The sequence below is a fragment of the Oryzias latipes genome, chromosome 7 (assembly GCF_053564925.1).
Source record: "Oryzias latipes strain Hd-rR chromosome 7, Olatipes_Hd-rR_3.1".
NCBI lineage: Eukaryota > Metazoa > Chordata > Actinopteri > Beloniformes > Adrianichthyidae > Oryzias > Oryzias latipes.
In genome coordinates, this window is record NC_136243.1 from 35,217,564 (window position 1) to 35,234,836 (window position 17,273).

Genomic DNA, 17,273 nt, shown 5'->3' on the forward strand with positions numbered 1-17,273 from the left:
CCCCTGCTGCATGACGTCTGTCATTTTTAGTCCGCAGAGGTGGAGACTTCAGACTGTGACGCCTACAAAAGCGCTAACGAAGGACTTCAAAAGCGGCTGCAGCCAGCGCTGGTCGTTTAACCGGCGGCGGCCCGCTCCCGCCAAGTGAAACCGAGCGCCAGTAAACAAGTCTGTGCACAACACCTGTGGGCAAACAGGCGGGGAGGAGAGGAGCGCAGAAACGCTGCAGGTTTGTTTCCCGCCTCGCCACTAACAAGCGTGGTGCAGTCGATGCGGCGAGGGGCCCGGCGGGGCCAATCACACGCCTGAGCTCTGGAACACATCAACTCTCCCATCACCCCCAACCCCGAAGGCTCACCCCCTCCCCCCTCCCCCCTCCTCTGCGTTTGATCTCCCCCTTCAATTCAGGACGGATGGAAATGCCACGGAGCGGAAATGAGAGGGAAGGAAAATACGTAATCACCAGGGAGCTGAGCTCAGAAGAGTCCGGACCGAATCACTGCTGCTTTGGAGATAAAGACGGATGCCGCTCGGCCAGGATTACCTTTCTCACAGTGCCGGCCTTCCCGCCCCATGGGGCACACGCATTTGTACCCTCCCTCTGGTAAAACCTGGCACTGGGATGTGGCGTGGCACTTGCTGGCTGCACACGGGTCCCGGACGTCTGCGCAGAGGGTTCCTGCAGGCAGAAAACAGACATTTCCACTCACAGCTCCTTATTCTCCACAATGTAAAGGATTGTTGCTTTGAGGAGTTTCTCTCCCTAAAGGTCATTCTCTAACTGGTTGAACGCTATAAATCCTATAACAACTGTTGTTTCTGTTTCTCTTTCTTTATTCTAGTATGTTCTTCCATGTTTTGCTGCTTAACTCTTTCTACAATTTTTCATCTATTGTAACCATTCAACTATTCAAATGTTCGGCTCTTTCAGCTTTTTCCAGCTGTGACTTTTGCTCCTTCAAATCCTTGAACTTTTCCAGATATTCCAGGATTTTTGCCTCCATTGAAATACATGGGAATCCTAGGTGCAGAAGCTCGCTGGTTCGATACCCGGCTCTGGCATTTTTCACAAACATATTTTTTGTTGTTGTTTTGCTGTTTTCACTTTATTTATTGTCAACTTTGATCATTTCTTTCTTTATTTTTATTTTTTCTTGCCAGTTATTACCCTTTAAGTTTCCTTTTCATTCAGCAATATAGCATTCACCCCAGCATTTTCTTCCGGTTTAGTATAATCTAGTCGTTATAGCTCCTTTTAGTTAGTCTCATTTGGAAATATTACGGATTAAAGCGGAGCGGGCCGCCCGCCACGCAGCCACGTTTTTGGGGCCAAGCGCTACAGCAGATCTGAATTCAGGGGGGGGGGGGGGGGGGGGGGGTGTTAATGACCACGCTGAGCTCGCCTCATTTTCTTCATCTTCCTCTTTCTGGCTCCCCTCATCAGCATCAGTTTTTAAAGCCACGTTGGGACCAAATGAATGACTTCCTCTCAGCCTGAACGTCGTCTGAGCTCCTCTTCATCACCAAACCTGAAGTCCCTTCTGTACGAATTTCACTCTGACGTTTTATGGTTTCGAAGGCAACAGTCTTTGCCCATTGGTGTTGGTTTTGAGGAGGAAGGTGTTGGCTTTGCAATGCTCTCTGGGAAAACCCTTTCTGCTGTCATCTGAGCCGTGAGATGAGCGGAGAACGGCGTGGCGGCGCCCTGATGTTTGCTCCTCTTGACTGAACGGCGGGAACCGGGAGCAGCAAATGTGGACAAAGTTCTGACGTTTTGAAGAACATTTCTGGGTTAGTCAAACACTTCCAGAGCTGCTGCTGCTGCAGGCAGAGGGATGCTCTCAAATTAGCCTGTCAAGCTAACAAAGGATTTGTGTTTAGACACGACTGCGACGACGGCAAGCGCCTGAAGAACTGATGGCAGATAAATATAAATACATGAACTGAACCACGGCGGTGGATGTGGGTTCACCTCCTGGAGAACGTCTCAAAACTTTAAGCAGAAAAGGTCATTTTAAAACTAAAAGATTCAGAACTTAAAGAAGTTTAAAGCAAATCTTTGTCAGAAGAAACACAATTAAACAAATTCATGACTTAATCCAAACTGAATTAGTAACTGAGTTACTCTTAACCTCTGAAGACCTGGCGTCCAAATGACATGAATTTAAATTTAAATCTCAAACTGATTTACATCTGGACTAGTTAAAGTGATCATTTAAACATCTGTAATGTTCCTGCATTAACTGCAGAAAATGAAATACATCAAACTCTAACAGCTGCATTCAGAGTCCTCGCCAGTGAGAAGAAGGGTGTATTTTCTATGAAAAGTTCCGGTTAGTTCTGTTGGATTGGAGGAATGCCCCCCCCGTCTTACCCCAGAATCCTTTGCTGCACTTGCACTGGAACATCTCCGCCTCCTTGACCTGGCACTGAGCGCCGTTCTTGCAGGGGTTGGGCTCGCACGGGTTGTTCCCGCACTCGCCCACTCCGCTCCCGAAGAGGCTGTCGCCGCCGTCCTCCTGCAGGTTGAGCATGCGGTTGTTGACGTCCAGCATGCGGATGCAGCCCACCAGGCCTGCGCTGACCCCCGTCCTCGCAGTCACGCTGGGGAGCAGAACGCCAGACGTGACTTGAGCGGCCAACAACGTGGGGACCAATCAGTGAAGTAATTTCATGCTGCAGTTGTTTAACGGAAAATCTGAGGATGGTTTCAAACCTATAAAGCTGCGTTCTCACCGGAGTGGATTCACGCGTCGGGTTTCAATGTTAGGTCACCTGCGGTGCAATTTGGGCGTCCGTCACTTCATGGCGTGACGCGGGACTCAGCTTTGGGGACGTGACGTTTTCAGTGAAAAATAAATCCCATATGGCTGCTCAAACCGCCCTGAACTTCTAGACCTTCTATTTACCATGTAGGGCTGTGGGGTTGTTGATCGCCCCCGGTTGCTGCTGGGCGAAGGCGGGGTACACCCTGGAAAGCCCCTCAAAAAGCCCATGGAGCCAGAGCGATCGCACCCACTACGACTCTGTGCGGCGGCGGGAAAAGGAGAGCCGCCGTCGTAGCGTGCAAGATTGCTGCAGCTCCGTGAGCTTTTGATGTTTGTTTTGTTTTCGTCACGACAATAATTAAAAGATCCTTCAGTATATTTTTAATATCAGGCCAGGGTTGGGTCAAACGGCCTCAGACGGACGGAAGTAACGTTTAAAACAACCGTCACATCCGGGCGCAGCTCCTGCAGTCAATGCTGAAATTCGGCGTCTGGTGAACCCTCACACGGCGGCGTGTCCCGGCGCCTCTCTAGAGCTCCCCACAACATTTACACCTTAGTTACTCGCTCAACATCGTCAATGTTTTCTATGATCTGGCAACGAACGAATCCCAGAAAAGCGTTGGCGATTGCTCTGCGGCAGGGGCGTTAAGGCATGGAGCGGTAAATCTGACACGCGTCAAACGCTAGGCGGCAGACGGGAATTTGACGGGCGAATCAGCGGATGGATTCCCGCCTGCTTCATTGCCGGTTCGATTCCCATGGTGGCGTCTTACTCCTGCTTCAGATCCTCCGTCACGCCTCCGATGAACAGCTCCGTGTCCAGGTTGAGGCCGTCGGTGCCGTGCGGGCTCTCGCCCTGGACGTCGGGCTCGCCGTCGACGCTGAGGACGCCGTTCCGGCGGTTCCGTGTGACCTCCACTTGATGCCAGTGTCCCTGACTGACCTTGACCTTGCTGGTCAAGGTGCCGGTGCCTGAGCCCGTGTTGAACCTGGGGGGGTTGACAATAAAGCACAATTGATCGGTTAGGTCCTCCACTTACGCAGGTGACATTTGAGCCCGTCCCCTCTGTGCATTGAACACTGCCCCCCTCCCTTTCCATTCACATTTAAGTTTTCTCTAATGATCTTTTGTAGAGAATAAGTCCATATCAACATTGGGGGGGCTGCTGCGCACCCACACATGCACTCATATTAGCACAACCTGAGAGCAATTATCTGCCACAAATAATGAGTTCTTCTCCCCACAGCCGGGATTTCTGCCGCTGTAGGTGGTAATCTCGGCGTAGGAGAGCGCAGGTGACTAATGATCTCCTTTAGTTCTGCTATTGATTTCATTTTCAACAGAGAAATCAGACCCGGCCGGGGCGGGAGAAACCCGAGAGAGTTTGGAGGGGTCAGAGTGGCGTCCAAAAGACAAATAATGGCTCCCAAACAGACACGGCGCCGAAGCTGTAATTATTCCATTCACGTCTCTTCAAAAGATGCTGCCTTTGTCACTAGACTTTTATTCCTCCACCTCTGTGTGGGAGAAGACATGAATATATGTTATTATCATCACCATTTCTGCACCTGCAAGTTTCCACCGTTGAGAGAAAGCGCTGCACGCTGACGGATGCAGCCAGAGGTATCCGCGGTAATGGCGGTGTGATGCTGATGTTTGGCTCAGGGAATCTAAATATCAGCAGATCCAGCTCTGCACTTTCACATGAATCACTACTCGCTGTCACGTGCAACAGGCATCAAACCCTTCCTAAGAACCTGCTTCCCTGTAAAGCAGCCCCGCATCGAGATGCTCCCAGAGTTTGACCCAAATTTGTTTTTTTCTGCTCCAGCAGGCGGCTTTTATGGAAGCAGGAAAGGAAATGTCAGCCTGTCTCATCTCACCACACGTTTAAAGAAAGCAGCATTTTATCATCCGCACGACACATTTACCGTAATTTCCAGACTGCAAGCCGCACCAGTTACATTTTTAAAGAATAAAACATTTTGTCCATACATAAGCTGCATGTGCCCACATTGAAACATGTTATAGAATGAGGATGTGTATGTGCTGAAACCACGCTGTGTGTAAGAAAGAGATGATGAGGGTCTGTTCCTGCAGTTCATTCCCAAAGCAGGAATTTACATTAAACGTGCGTCTTCCTCGACACATATACCGTATCCCCCCTGTCTCACTCTTACCCCTTCTGCTCGAGCGCCCCTAGTGGCCGTTAGAAAAAAGAAAATGCATAAATTAGCCGCATCATTGAAAAAGCCGCAGGGTTGAAAGCGTGTGACAAAAGTAGCGGCTTATAATCCTGAAATTACAGTAGTATTTATTCCTTCACACCTATGATGCAGAACATTATGGAAAACTGTCTTCATCATTACTGCATCTGCAGAAATGAGGAAGAGGAGTTAAACCTTCCTCAAAACACGACTTTTTCCTGCGTTTCACTGAGCTTGAAGCAAAGCTACACTTGTTGTCAGGTCTGCAATAATGTCAACGTTACGTAAAACGTGTGGAAACGGACCCCCATCCAACTGACTTGAGCCCTGATCGCATGGACCCATACGGGGGGGGTTGTCCGAGGAGGATCATAGGGTCACTTCTACTAGATTGTTTCTTTTGGAAAAACTCCCCTAGAAGTCTCTTAATGATGATGGCGCCATTTCTATCCGAAATCCAGAAAAAAGTGTCGTTTTCTAGGACATAGTTTCTGCAGAGCAGCAGGAGTTCATCAGCAGTTCACCTCTAAATTGTGGGCGGGGACTGTTAGCGTGGAGGTAAGCCTCTGCCGATACCCCATCCTCCTAACCTAACAGTAACGGTGCGACAAAAATTGCGACCAACATCAGATCTATCCAGTTTGAGTCCAGATTCCCGCTCAGACGAGGAAAACTAAGACGTTCGTGGATCTTTGGAGACTAAACTGGGAGGATGTTAAGATGGGTTCAACCTCCAGGAGATTGTTTTAACAGATTCTTTGGCAGATTTGCTGCGGGTCAAAGTTCTGCAGCGGGTTAGACGGTGAACCTCCTCAAACATCTGGACTTTTTCCAAACTGAACACAGCAGTTTTCTGTCAGCTGCTGCATCCTAGTGAAGCTTCTTTCTTTCTGCCATCAAGTCCCAGACGTTTCCTTCTTTGCTCTGAAGATTCTTTTTTGCTGCTTTCTGCCCCCCCCCAGGCTTTGCTTTGCCCGCCTGAGTTCAGCCGTTTGTTGGTTGTTTGATTTCGGAGGGGCGACTGTCAGGCTGTAAAAGGGGTCAGAGCTGCTGACTGAACCCGTTTCCATGGGGAGAGAGGGGGGGGGTCATTCATGTTCCCCCGCATTATTACATTATTTAATAAAACTGAGTAATGTCCCCCCCCCCCCCCCCCCCCCCCCAAAGCTTATCAGACCAACCTGAGCTCCACCTTTCCGTTGACCAGAGTCAGAGAGATGAAGTCCTTGCTTCCTCGCTGGCCGTTGTAGAGCAGGACGCCGTTCATCTCCGAGGCCCTGAAGGCCATGGCGATCCGGACCGTGTGGTACGCCTTCATTGTAGGAAACGCCAAGTAGGACTGGCCCCCGAAGGATGGAATGAAGTATTTCATCACTGCGGGGGGGGAGGAAGACAATGAGCCTGTTATCCGCACTGTTTTTATAAGTCAGGGGGGTGGGGGTAGGATGGGGCAGAAATGATCTTCTTTTCTCCAAAACACCTTTTAGGATTAGCAAAGTGATGACAACGACACTTTTCTTTCATTTACTGGACTCCGACGTTCTGCTGCTCCTGCAGGGGCGTCGGATGAGCTCCTCCTGATCACATGGATCTCATGTGAAGGTCAGGCTTTAGAGCGGTTGCCCACTCCACCCCCCAAACACACACATCGCCTCTATCCAGTAAATCCCCATTACAGCAATTGGGGTCTATTTTATATAGACGCAGCTCGCCGCCATTCCCAAAACCCCCCAAAAAAGGGAAAAACAAAAGAGTTTTTTTCCACTTGATGACTTTTCTCCTGTGGAGGTGGAGCCAACGGGAATCAAACCGACGCCCTGAAAGCTCACCTCTTAGTTCTTGTGTAAAAAACTATAAATAAGACGTTAATGTAAACCTGACACTCCGGCCTGGGCTCTGTGAGCTTCACACCCCCATAATTCCACATCTGTGGCCACTCAATGCCCCCCCCCCCCCCCCCCACCATCGTCCCCCCGGGGTTTGAACCTCACGGCTCCCACAGCATCAATAAGAGCAAATGCCTCTTATCCTAATCAGCCAAACGTAGAAGGTAGCAGGAGAATTTTCATTTCATCAACCGTTCCTTTCATGTTTTAATCATCGGAGTGTTTATGCTGCTTTCAAAAGTCATTAAGGATTAAAGCGGATTATAAAACAGCTGACTGCTACTGTGGGATTATTTCTGAACTTTCTCAGCTAATTTTAAGAAACTGGACTGGAAAAAGTCGGAGATGAAAAACGCCGCCCACCTTTCTCGCACACGGGCCCTCCCCGCCCGGCGGGACACCTGCAGCTGTAGGTGCTGCCGTCGTCCTCGCAGGTGCCCCCGTGGAGGCAGGGGTGGGAGTCGCAGGGCCTCTGGGTCTTGGGGGCGAGTTTCCCGCCTCTGACGCGGGACGTGGTGGTGAGGAGCGGCGTTGTGGTCGACGGCGCCGCTGTTGTGGTGGTGCGTCTGCTGGTGGCGGGCCTGTGCGTGGTGACCCGACTCTTCAGTGGGCGTCTGGTGGTGGTGGTGGTGGGGGGGAGTATGGTGACAGCCGCGGCGGTGGTGGTGGTGAAGACGGGGACGGAGGACAAACCTGAGCAAACAGAGGAAGAAGGAACTCCTTCGGTTCCGGACGACCAACTCATGACACCCCCCCCCCCCCCCCCATTTGATTATTCCTTTACGACCCCCCCCCCCCTCCTCCAAAGCCACACGGCATTACCAGAACTGCTGAAGTGGATGTTTTTCCCCTCTGGCTTCTTGACGGAGATGCTGGTGTCCTTGGAGGCCTTCAGCTGCTTCAGCAGAGCCTCCATGATGTCGTCCGCCGTGAAGCGCGTGTCTGCAACAAACGCAGGACCGTCAGGACGGATCTCTGACGGGTTCCCCCAACACAGAACCAGAGCCGCTCGCAGGAAAAAAAAGGGGTTTTAACATGTTCTTTTGGTATTTTTGGACGATTGAGGAAATGTATAGATTCAATTAATTTGATAGCTTTTACTTAATGTGTAGCTTATAATGTTGAGTTGTTGACTTTTTCTGAGTTTCATGTTGTGTTATTTGTCACAATGACAAAAGTATCTTCAATTTTATTTTATTAAGAAAATTAAGCTAAAACTGCACTTTTTACTTCAAATTGTTGCAAATCAGGAGCAGAAAATGCTGTTTGAAAAATTTGACGTAGAAAATAGGATGGGCGGGGCCTCAAGCTCCATGCTCCGCCCCTTTCTGATACATCCACCTGCAGACACACAGATCCTTGAACGTCTTAGTTTTCCTGGTCTGAGCTACAATATTGCTGCCACGTTTGTTGCAAAGGGCTGTAAGCTAGCATGAGAGGAGTGAAGGGACAGGGGGCGGGTTTGCTTGGCCCCACCCACAACTAAGAGGTGAATTTCCAATGAACTCCTGCCGCTCTTCAGGAACTATGTCCCAGAAAAGCACTCAGGTTTTTTGGCAGAAAACTGAGTCATCATAGTTAAAAGACCACTGGAAAAACTTTAAAAATGAATTTAAAACAGGATCTGGGCGGGACTTTAGTGAGAAGTGAGAGTGAATGTGGCATTTGGGGGGGGGTCATCTGGTGACCACAGGGACGTCTAACTTCCTCCACGTGAACCGCTGTCATGGCGTTCAGCGCTGAGGCTCGTTTTACTGGCCTTATTTCTGGGGTTTTTTCAAGACTTAAATTAAAAACTCTCATTTTGCAGAAGTTTGCTATTCTTCTATAAGTCTGTAATTACGTCATTAGCAATTAAATTAAACATTTAATAACCTAAAAAAAAACTTTTAGCCGTTCATTGTTTGAGAGTATTAAGCTGCTGGTTAATCCCTCCGAGAGCGACGGCGGCTTCCCGCCGTGCACACCGCTCCTCCTGCTGTATCCGGGCAGATTGTTGTCACGATGATTTATGTGACTTTACTCAGTAATAAGTAACTCTGCTAACATCTAATCAGAGCAAAGAGCCTCCAGCAGCGCTGCTGTTATTTACACACAGGAAGGTCGGTGCAGGTGAGAAACGTCCCTGGAAATGAGCAGACAATTAATAAAAGGTTTCAATGAAGAAGCAGACCTGCTGTCTCACACGATTAGGAGACAAAGTGATGAGCATCTCTTTTTTTTTTAAAATCCGAGACAGAAAAAACACATTTTCTTTTAGACCAGCTGCAGCCGTCCGTCTGTGATTCTGACAGATACGATGTCATTCCTATTTTCTACGGTGAGGCCTGAACTTTGCGGCGATGCAGACAAAAGAACAAAGATTTAAACAGATGTACACATTACATGCAGACCCTTCTGGCTAATTTTCCCCGTTTGAGGCCTGTCAGGCTACTGCTGCAGATGGGGGGGGTTCTGTGCTGGAAAAGCTCCCACCTGGTCTGAAGTGGGCCTCCACGATGGCCACGATGGAGTTGCTGGGAGCCAGTTTGTGGACGCGAACACTCATGAAGTCTTTGCGCACCTGCGACTTCCTGAACAAATCGTTGAGCTGGAGAAGAGAAAGAAGGAGTGTGAGGAAGAGGAGGGAGCGTCAACAAGGCTGGGAATGAGCTGAAGGTTAACACTATGTCCAAGACACGCCACGCCTCGGGCTGCAGAGCAGGAAGCTGGCGGGGTTCAGATCCTCAGGAGCAGCAGACAGAATTATCTCCTAATGTGAGGATTTGATGAATTTCATTCCTTTAAAAATTAGAAAATCTCTTCAGTGAGAGCTGCAGTTCAAGTCTTGAAAAACGCACATAAGTGAAGTTTTCGCCAGCTTTCTTAACATTTTTATCTCAAAAGTACGGTGGCCCTGAAGCTCAAATCACATCAAAGAACACAACAACTGTTAAAAAGCAAAAAAGATGTAACAAAACAGCATCACATTTTAGAAAACAAGACAAAAAAAATCCAAGAACCAAACTGCAAAAAAGAAATCAAATATTTTTGAAAAGCAAAAGTAATTTACGGAAATAAAAATGTTTTAATAAAAGAAACAGGAAAAGGTAGGTGATTTGGTGACTTTGTGGATCCTTTCAGCCGAAGGTTATTTGACATGAAGAAAAACTGGATATCATCCAATCGGCAATGTTAACATTTCATTTTGTTTTCCAAAATAGTTTTTCATCTTGTTTTATTTTACCTTTTGGTTTCTGGACATTTGTTTTATATTCTAAAAAGTAATGCTGTTTTTTTTAAATATTTGTTTTGCTTTTTTAACTGTCGTGACCTTTTTTGCATCGAGTGATTTGTGAATATGGTCTTCAGGGCCACCGTACATCAAAGTACAAAGTCACACCAACATTTACGTTGGCAACGACGATTCCCGTCCCTCAGGATTCGGTACGAACCTCCATTTTTGGGTCACGGTTTTGTAGAATGTTCTCTCGCCATGTTGTGGTTCACTCTTCGTCGTCTCAATGTTACGCCAATTTTTTTTGGGTGCAATTTTGCACGATTATTTTTAAATACATTTAAGACGCTTTGTGTTCTGCGTCCTGATTGGCTGTCGACCTGGCCAATGAATCTCCTCCTAGTGTCTCCTGTACAGAATTTGTTCAGTTCCCTATATTTATATACGTTTTCGATCTTTGTTTTCATTCTATAATCCTGGCTTTATTTTTCTTTTAGGGTTTGAACATGAGAGCAAAGTGTGAAAATGTTCATGTCTGTCTGAGAAAAGTGTAGTAAGTGTGTAGCGAGGAGTTTTACTGCCATAAAACATCTAGAATCCTACTTCATAGATCTGAAGGTAACGATAAACGCGCTAAAAGACAAAAGAGGAAACACTGCTCCACAAAACAGCAACAAAAACTATAAATTTAGAAAAGTTGTTTCTTAAATTTGCTAATAAGCAAATAAAAATAAAGATAAACCTTTTTACTTGGCTTTCACTTTCATACTAAGCCTGTAGTCAGTGAATAAATACTAAATCTTTCTTAAATGCAGGTGTGCAGCACGGATGAAACGATTCACTTTCCCACTATTCCATTCACAGGTGGAACATACGGTTCAGTTTTAAACTGAGAATCTCTGTTATGTGGGCGGCTGATGAGCATCACAGCGACCACAGGGCTGCCGACACACATCCCAGCCGCCGCCGCCGCCGCAGCCCTTTAGCTGTTTGCACAGAGAGCTCTCCCATGTTCCACTAAACCCAATCACTGACATTCAGACAGACACTGTTGTGCTTTTGAAACGCAGTCTGCTTCAGACTAAAAGGCTTCACGCTCTACACACACATCACAGGAAGAGCAGCATCAATGTGGGACTTTGGATGAGGACACTCCAGAGCCGGTCTCACCCAGGATGAGGCGGCGTTGGTGCAGACGCTGCTGGCGTGGAGCGGTCAGCCACACGGATCATTCAGCAAATTTAGAGTCAGCTGGAGTACTCACTGCATTTCATATGAGGAGGACGGAAATAAAATCCTTCAAAGCTGGATTAAGGATGGAAGCGGACAAACACACAATGGCAGCAGGTGCACATACTTTGTCGTCTCCCCATAATTTGGTGTTTCTCTCCAAACTTCAGCAATTTTTCATCCTGTTGTCAAAGAGAACTGCGTCCTCTTCATGCATCTGTGAACCACATGGAGGTACGGCGTGTGCTCGGCGCTGGAGCGGGAGATGAAGAGGGTTGGCTGCTGTCAAGTGGCACACCAGGCTCCCAGAGACCAAGAGGCTGAGAGCGCTAACGAGCTCGCACGCACACACAAGCGCTAGCGCGGCAAGCAAGCAGATTAGGTCCCGGTGGGGGCCAATGACACTGATTTAACAGCTGGTACATGTGTAATATGTACACACACACAAGAACACACATCAATACAAACACCGACCCTCACATTTCAAGAGGAGTGAGGCTCTGTCAGCTGCTCAAAGAGGAAACGGGCAGCCAGCCCAACCGGGACCTCCAGCTTCAGGCATTCTGACCACCCAGACCTACAAGAAGAAGCTCCGCGCCTCAGGAAGGCGTCATTTTCAGATGGAATCCTATATTTATCTCTATTTTGAAATGCTTTTAAACTACGGCAAGGGTAGGAAAAAACATAATTTCTGCAGGGAGACAGCTGTTCTCTTTAATCACTGACCTATCAAGCCTTGGGAGCATCAGCGACGGCTAAATCTATAAAATGCACAAAGGACAGAAACAGAAACACAAAGACGTTTGACCTCCTTCTCATTATTCTAAAGGTCACCTGACTGATGACAAGTTCACTAAGGATGCCACCGTTCTGGGTTTAAAAACAAACCATATGTCACACCTATTGACTGTAGACTCATATACAGTCAATGGTTACACCATTGAACTGAATCGTGGGGGAAGTGAATCGTTGCATCCTGACTGCATACCTGTACGTTTATGATCAAAGTGTCAAACACGCATTGTGCTACATTTAAGAAGAATTTATTGTGTATTATACAGTGGTCCAGGTGAATCCTGGATTCTAACCGCATTGCCTTTTTAACTGCAAAATGACTGGAGATAACAAACGGTTGAATGTGTAGAAAGAAACTGAAAAAGGTCAGAACATCTCTTTAGGATGGTTTTTCCTGAGGACATTCCATGCATTGTGATGCAGCTGAAGTATCTTAGAAAAATAAAAATGGCATACTAGATTTTTCTTTAATTTCTTAAGTCTGCGTTTCTGGTGGCAGAGAGCAGCAGAGAAGCTGCAAACTCTGGATTTTAAATAATCATTTGTGTTTTTTCCTCTTTTATGTCAAATGTGGTTTTTGAAACATAACCGGGTCAAAGGTGAAACGGATCCTGGGTCGACTGCTCGGAAACACATTCTTTGTAAAGAAAACAATAAATGAAATAAAGGCGATAACGTGAAAGCCTGCAAAGACGAAGCAGGTGAGGAGTTTGTTTACGTCTGCAGACTTCAGGTTAGAGTTGCATCATTTGATGGAAAAATAATGAATCAAATTAAAGCTGGAAGTTTCGCACAGTGACTGTCAGAAGTGTTTGTTTCCCACTCACAGCGTTTTCTATGCTGCGCGCCGTCTCTCCAAACAGCTCAGACTTTGTGTCGTTCATCTCTGGCAAGTAGAAGATCTCCTGGCCTTCCACCTGGTCCAGGTGCAGGAAGCCGCCGTACATCATGGTAGCTGAAAGAAAAGCGGCGAAGATGTGACCCTGAGGACGTACAGAAGCTGGACGTGCCCTCGCCAGTCGCTCAGCTCTTCCCGCCATCAGAGTGCTCTTTTTTTGGTAAAGTGCCAGTTCAGAGTTAGTGATGGATTGTGTGTTTGATGGGGGGTGGGGGATGTTAGTGACCCTGGGTTGGAGGTAAAGGTGGAGGTAGGACAGAGGAGGTGGACGAGGTGAAGAGTGATGATGAGACAAGAAAAGGAGGCAAAGAAACGTCCTGGTTTTACCAGAAGGAGTCTCGTCCCAAAAGCTGGTGCTGCCATGGGGGACTGGGCAGAAACACAGCAGGTCAGACAGACACACAAATGCATGAGAGCAAACAACAACACAAACGCACACACAGAGAGGAAAACAGCCCACAGGCTCCAATAAAGAGTGTCCTTGTATTGTCCAGCATATATCACCTCTGGACAGTTTCTCCACAGTGTCACCGCTGAGAAGATGACCTGAAATAAAGCCGAGTCCAGAAGATGTGTGTGTGCGGTTGTGTGCGAGTGTGAAGGACAGACAAGCAGGAGGAGCGCTGAAGTCGGGCTTCCACGCCGCTAATCAGCAGAACAAATTGCCCAAATCAATCATGGCTGCCCCTGTCTGAGCAACGGCGGCCAGAATAGAAAAGCACTTGTTTGATTATCGCCAGAGATAAAGCTAATTGTCTCCTTGATGTCGCTCCACCAACGGCTGACACCGATTGTTCAAAATACCAAACACACACACACATGTACAGGGACACACACACATGTATTCACACATACAACACATTCCCGGGTTTTGGTCCCCATTCTGAAAACTGTCCCCGTCCCATGACTGTCCAAACACATAATTGTCCTCACAATGTCATAAATACCAACTCAAACACACACATACACACGCAAAGACAAATGCAAACGCACACACACACACATGTACATGCACACATACAAATGCACACACAAACAGGAAACTGACTCAACACACACGCAAAGACAAATGCCGACACATTTCCACACACACACATAAGTGAACATACACTCACATACACAAAATCATCCATACTTGTGCGTCCTCACACACACCCTTGTGCGCGCACACATACACACGTACAGGTGGAACAGTGGCCGTACGTCTCAGCAGTAGTTTGTCGTTTTTTAAAGAAACGAGAAGAGATTTGACTTTTTCTATTCCGGATAGAAAAAAGATCAGCCGCACTTTTAACGGTTTCCAGTTCCTGCAGCTCGGTGTGGCTTTAATTTTCTCATGGATAACTGCAGGACAGTCTCCTCTGTTCCAGAGAAATGAAGCCCAGGCAAACCCCTCCTCTACTGCTCGGCACAAACGTCTCAGCTGAAGGTAGAACAAAGAATAATTCGATTTCTGTTCTGCAGCAGATGTCAATAAAGTGGCCGGTACGCAGAGATGGCAGCCGGCGCTCCAGGAACGTGTCATTTCACTTCTAATGAGGAGGATTGGCTGGAGCCGTCTCTTGAGAGAAGCGATCTGGCATATTGATCAGCCAATCGTGCTGCCTGTTTTTATTGGCAACACTTGAGCTGAATGAAATATTGATCGTTTTGTGCGCCGTCACCACTCGCTGTGATAAATATTTACCAGCGTTTTTTTGGATTTGTGATCACGCATTTCCCACACGGAGGTCAAAGGTCAGAACGTATCAGCTCTGTTTCTGAACGGATGAATCAATCGGTCGGCGGCAGCCTCGCGTCGAGGCGGGAAACTGGTTAACTGGAAGCACTTCGGCACGCCACAAACGCGAATCCTCACACTAATTTGTGGCGTGGGCCCAGTGGAGTGGTGACCTGAGGCTCCTTTGGGAGCTGTAGAGGAGCTCTCTGTTCACCATCAGTTAGGCTGCCGTGGTTACGGCGGCGGACAGGGAGCCAGAGGAGCAACGGGGAGAAAGAAGCCCTGTATCTTTCTGAAGCGAGAGTGGCAGAAAGCACTGATTGGTACAGCGGCGCCCGTCTGCCTCTGCTAGGCTCTCTACTATCCCCGCTCTCAACTCCACAGAGAAATGAACTGATGCAAGACTGGATGGAGATTGACTGGGTTTGAGGAGAGAAAAAAGGGAGACGCAGCTCAGGAGAAGAAAGCGTTAGAGGGGGGAGATACGGGGTAGACGGCTGGAAAAAAAGTTGAGAAGAAAAAGTGATAACGCTCACACTAATGATGATTTACAGAGCAGGCTATTCTAAAATATTTATTCTGAAAAAGTTTCAGAACAAAAAGTGAAGAAAAAGTTCAGGAAATGAGCTGAAGTTTGGTCGGACTTCACCTCACGGGAATCTGAGCAGCGTTCATGACAGGAAAACATTCAACTCAACCTTCTTCTGATGTTCCTCATTTTCGTCTGATTGTCAATTATAAATGTATGTGTTCTAAAGAAGACATTTATGGGGTCAAAAATATTAAAATCTTGGAAAATAGCTTTAAACTAAAAGAAATATCACAAAAAATTGAAACAAATAAAACACTATAAACCTAAAACTGTTACCAAAAAGGTTTATTTGTGTTTTATTTGCTGCTGTTTGTTTTGTTTCTTTCCGTCTTTGGTTTTAGTTGTAAATTTACGGTTTTATTTCAATTCATAGTTTTTATTTTCAAGTTAAACCTAAACTTTAGGGGGGGTCATTGAGTCCATTGGCTACTGGGACGTCACGTGACAAGTTTCGGCGATGTCCTTTTCGCGTCTGTCGTTGGCGATGCCATCCCTCCACGGGTGTGGCGTTCAGTAGTGGTTTTCGTTTTTAATATTTCTTTCTAGTTCAAGTACTTTTGAGTATAAAAACGTTTCCAAAATGTCAATTTACAATCTGCCACAGAGGTTCGTGGCTGCTTGGTTGCATCAACTATTATGCTTAATCTCAACATACAACCCAGAAGCGGTGGTCACATGACCTACGCAGACGTGTTTCACTAACAGAGTCGAGAGCTTTCATAGAAGCATTGGTTCTACTTTTGATTATGTCAAAAAATATCTCACAGAGTATTTCATACATTTCTGACAAGATCATGACGTCAGGGATGCAGGGTTGTGAGTCTGACCCGTCATGTGTGCGTTTGCAGCAGAGGAGGGGCAGGAACGTGACTTACGGGGGCAGTTGGCGCCCTCCGGGGTGCTGGACGGCGTCTGGTCGTCAGGGCAGCAGCCGAACTCGGTGTTGTCGCAGCTTTTCTCGGCGATGGGTGTGGATGCAGCCGCAGCCGTACCTGTGGGTGAAGATGATCTCGTGACGACTCGTGGAGGTCTGTACAAAGCGGCGTTTGTGCGTTCGAAAATGTAAAGATGTGCAGCATTCAAACCAGGAAACTCCCATTTCGCTTTCAGTTTTCTGGAGTTTCTTCCTTCCCACTCGTCTCGGCGGTGACTGAACGCTAATAGCAGCATCTGTCTGCGGTGATTATATGGCATTTCCATGACTTTACTGCTGGAACTCATTTTGTCAGATGGAGACACTTAATGGGCACTGTTGCCCGTCATGTCGCACACGGGGCACTTTAAATGATGAGGGGGTGGGATAACTGCTCACTGCTGCCTGGCTGACTGTTGCCAGGTCGCAGTGAGATTAGAAACGATCGTGGAGACGAGGCGCCTGAGGCCAAACACGCTGTAAAGATGTCAGAGGGCGGGAACGCTCCGCTCAAGGACTCACGGTCAACGGATGCGGGGGGGGAGGTCATTTTTACAGATGCTAAGTTAAAGTGGAGCCCACTAGTGTGGTGGGGGGGGGCAGCAAACAGGAGCAAAGGGGATTTCAGGTGGAACCACTGCAAGTGTGAATTTCAAAGGGGAAACAATGACCCCCTGACATTTGACCCCTCCCCTCGCCCAAACAGAAAAGCACGCTGAATGAACCTGATCTATGAAATGTTTTCAATCCACTGCTTCCGCCGCGGCGACATGAAAGTTCCCGTTTTTCCCACACTCACAGTCAAACGCACAGCGGGAAACCTCTGCAGACGGCTACAAGCCTCAACTCTCATCAAACAGTTTGTCTCTGACAGGACATAAATCCTGCACTTTACAGAAAAGGAAGGAACAGGGAGGAGGAGGAGGAGTGAGGAAGAGGAGGAGTGAGGAAGAGGCCTCAGCAGCCTCCCAGCAGAAGGCAAAAACTGAGGAGAAAGACCAGATGGAATAACGAGATCCTGACAATGAAGAAAAGCAAGCATC

At 47.5% G+C, this 17,273-nt stretch overlaps 1 protein-coding gene across 20 annotated transcripts in view; it reads right to left on the reverse strand.

Moving 5' to 3' along the window:
* Positions 1–17,273, reverse strand: part of agrn (agrin) — a 241,860-nt gene that overhangs the window by 20,106 nt on the left and 204,481 nt on the right. For 10 of the 20 annotated variants that reach the window (XM_078949690.1, XM_078949682.1, XM_078949687.1 and 7 more), the window contains 10 exons: positions 16,193–16,309; positions 13,333–13,374; positions 12,935–13,062; positions 9,341–9,455; positions 7,688–7,807; positions 7,229–7,558; positions 6,161–6,353; positions 3,545–3,760; positions 2,375–2,604; positions 545–679 (listed from right to left, as the gene is read on the reverse strand). In XM_078949690.1, the coding sequence (XP_078805816.1) occupies positions 545–679; positions 2,375–2,604; positions 3,545–3,760; positions 6,161–6,353; positions 7,229–7,558; positions 7,688–7,807; positions 9,341–9,455; positions 12,935–13,062; positions 13,333–13,374; positions 16,193–16,309 (1,626 nt within the window). The remainder of the gene's footprint in view (positions 1–544; positions 680–2,374; positions 2,605–3,544; positions 3,761–6,160; positions 6,354–7,228; positions 7,559–7,687; positions 7,808–9,340; positions 9,456–12,934; positions 13,063–13,332; positions 13,375–16,192; positions 16,310–17,273) is intronic. The other 10 variants (XM_023956309.2, XM_023956312.2, XM_023956317.2 and 7 more) reach the window with 1 other exon arrangement.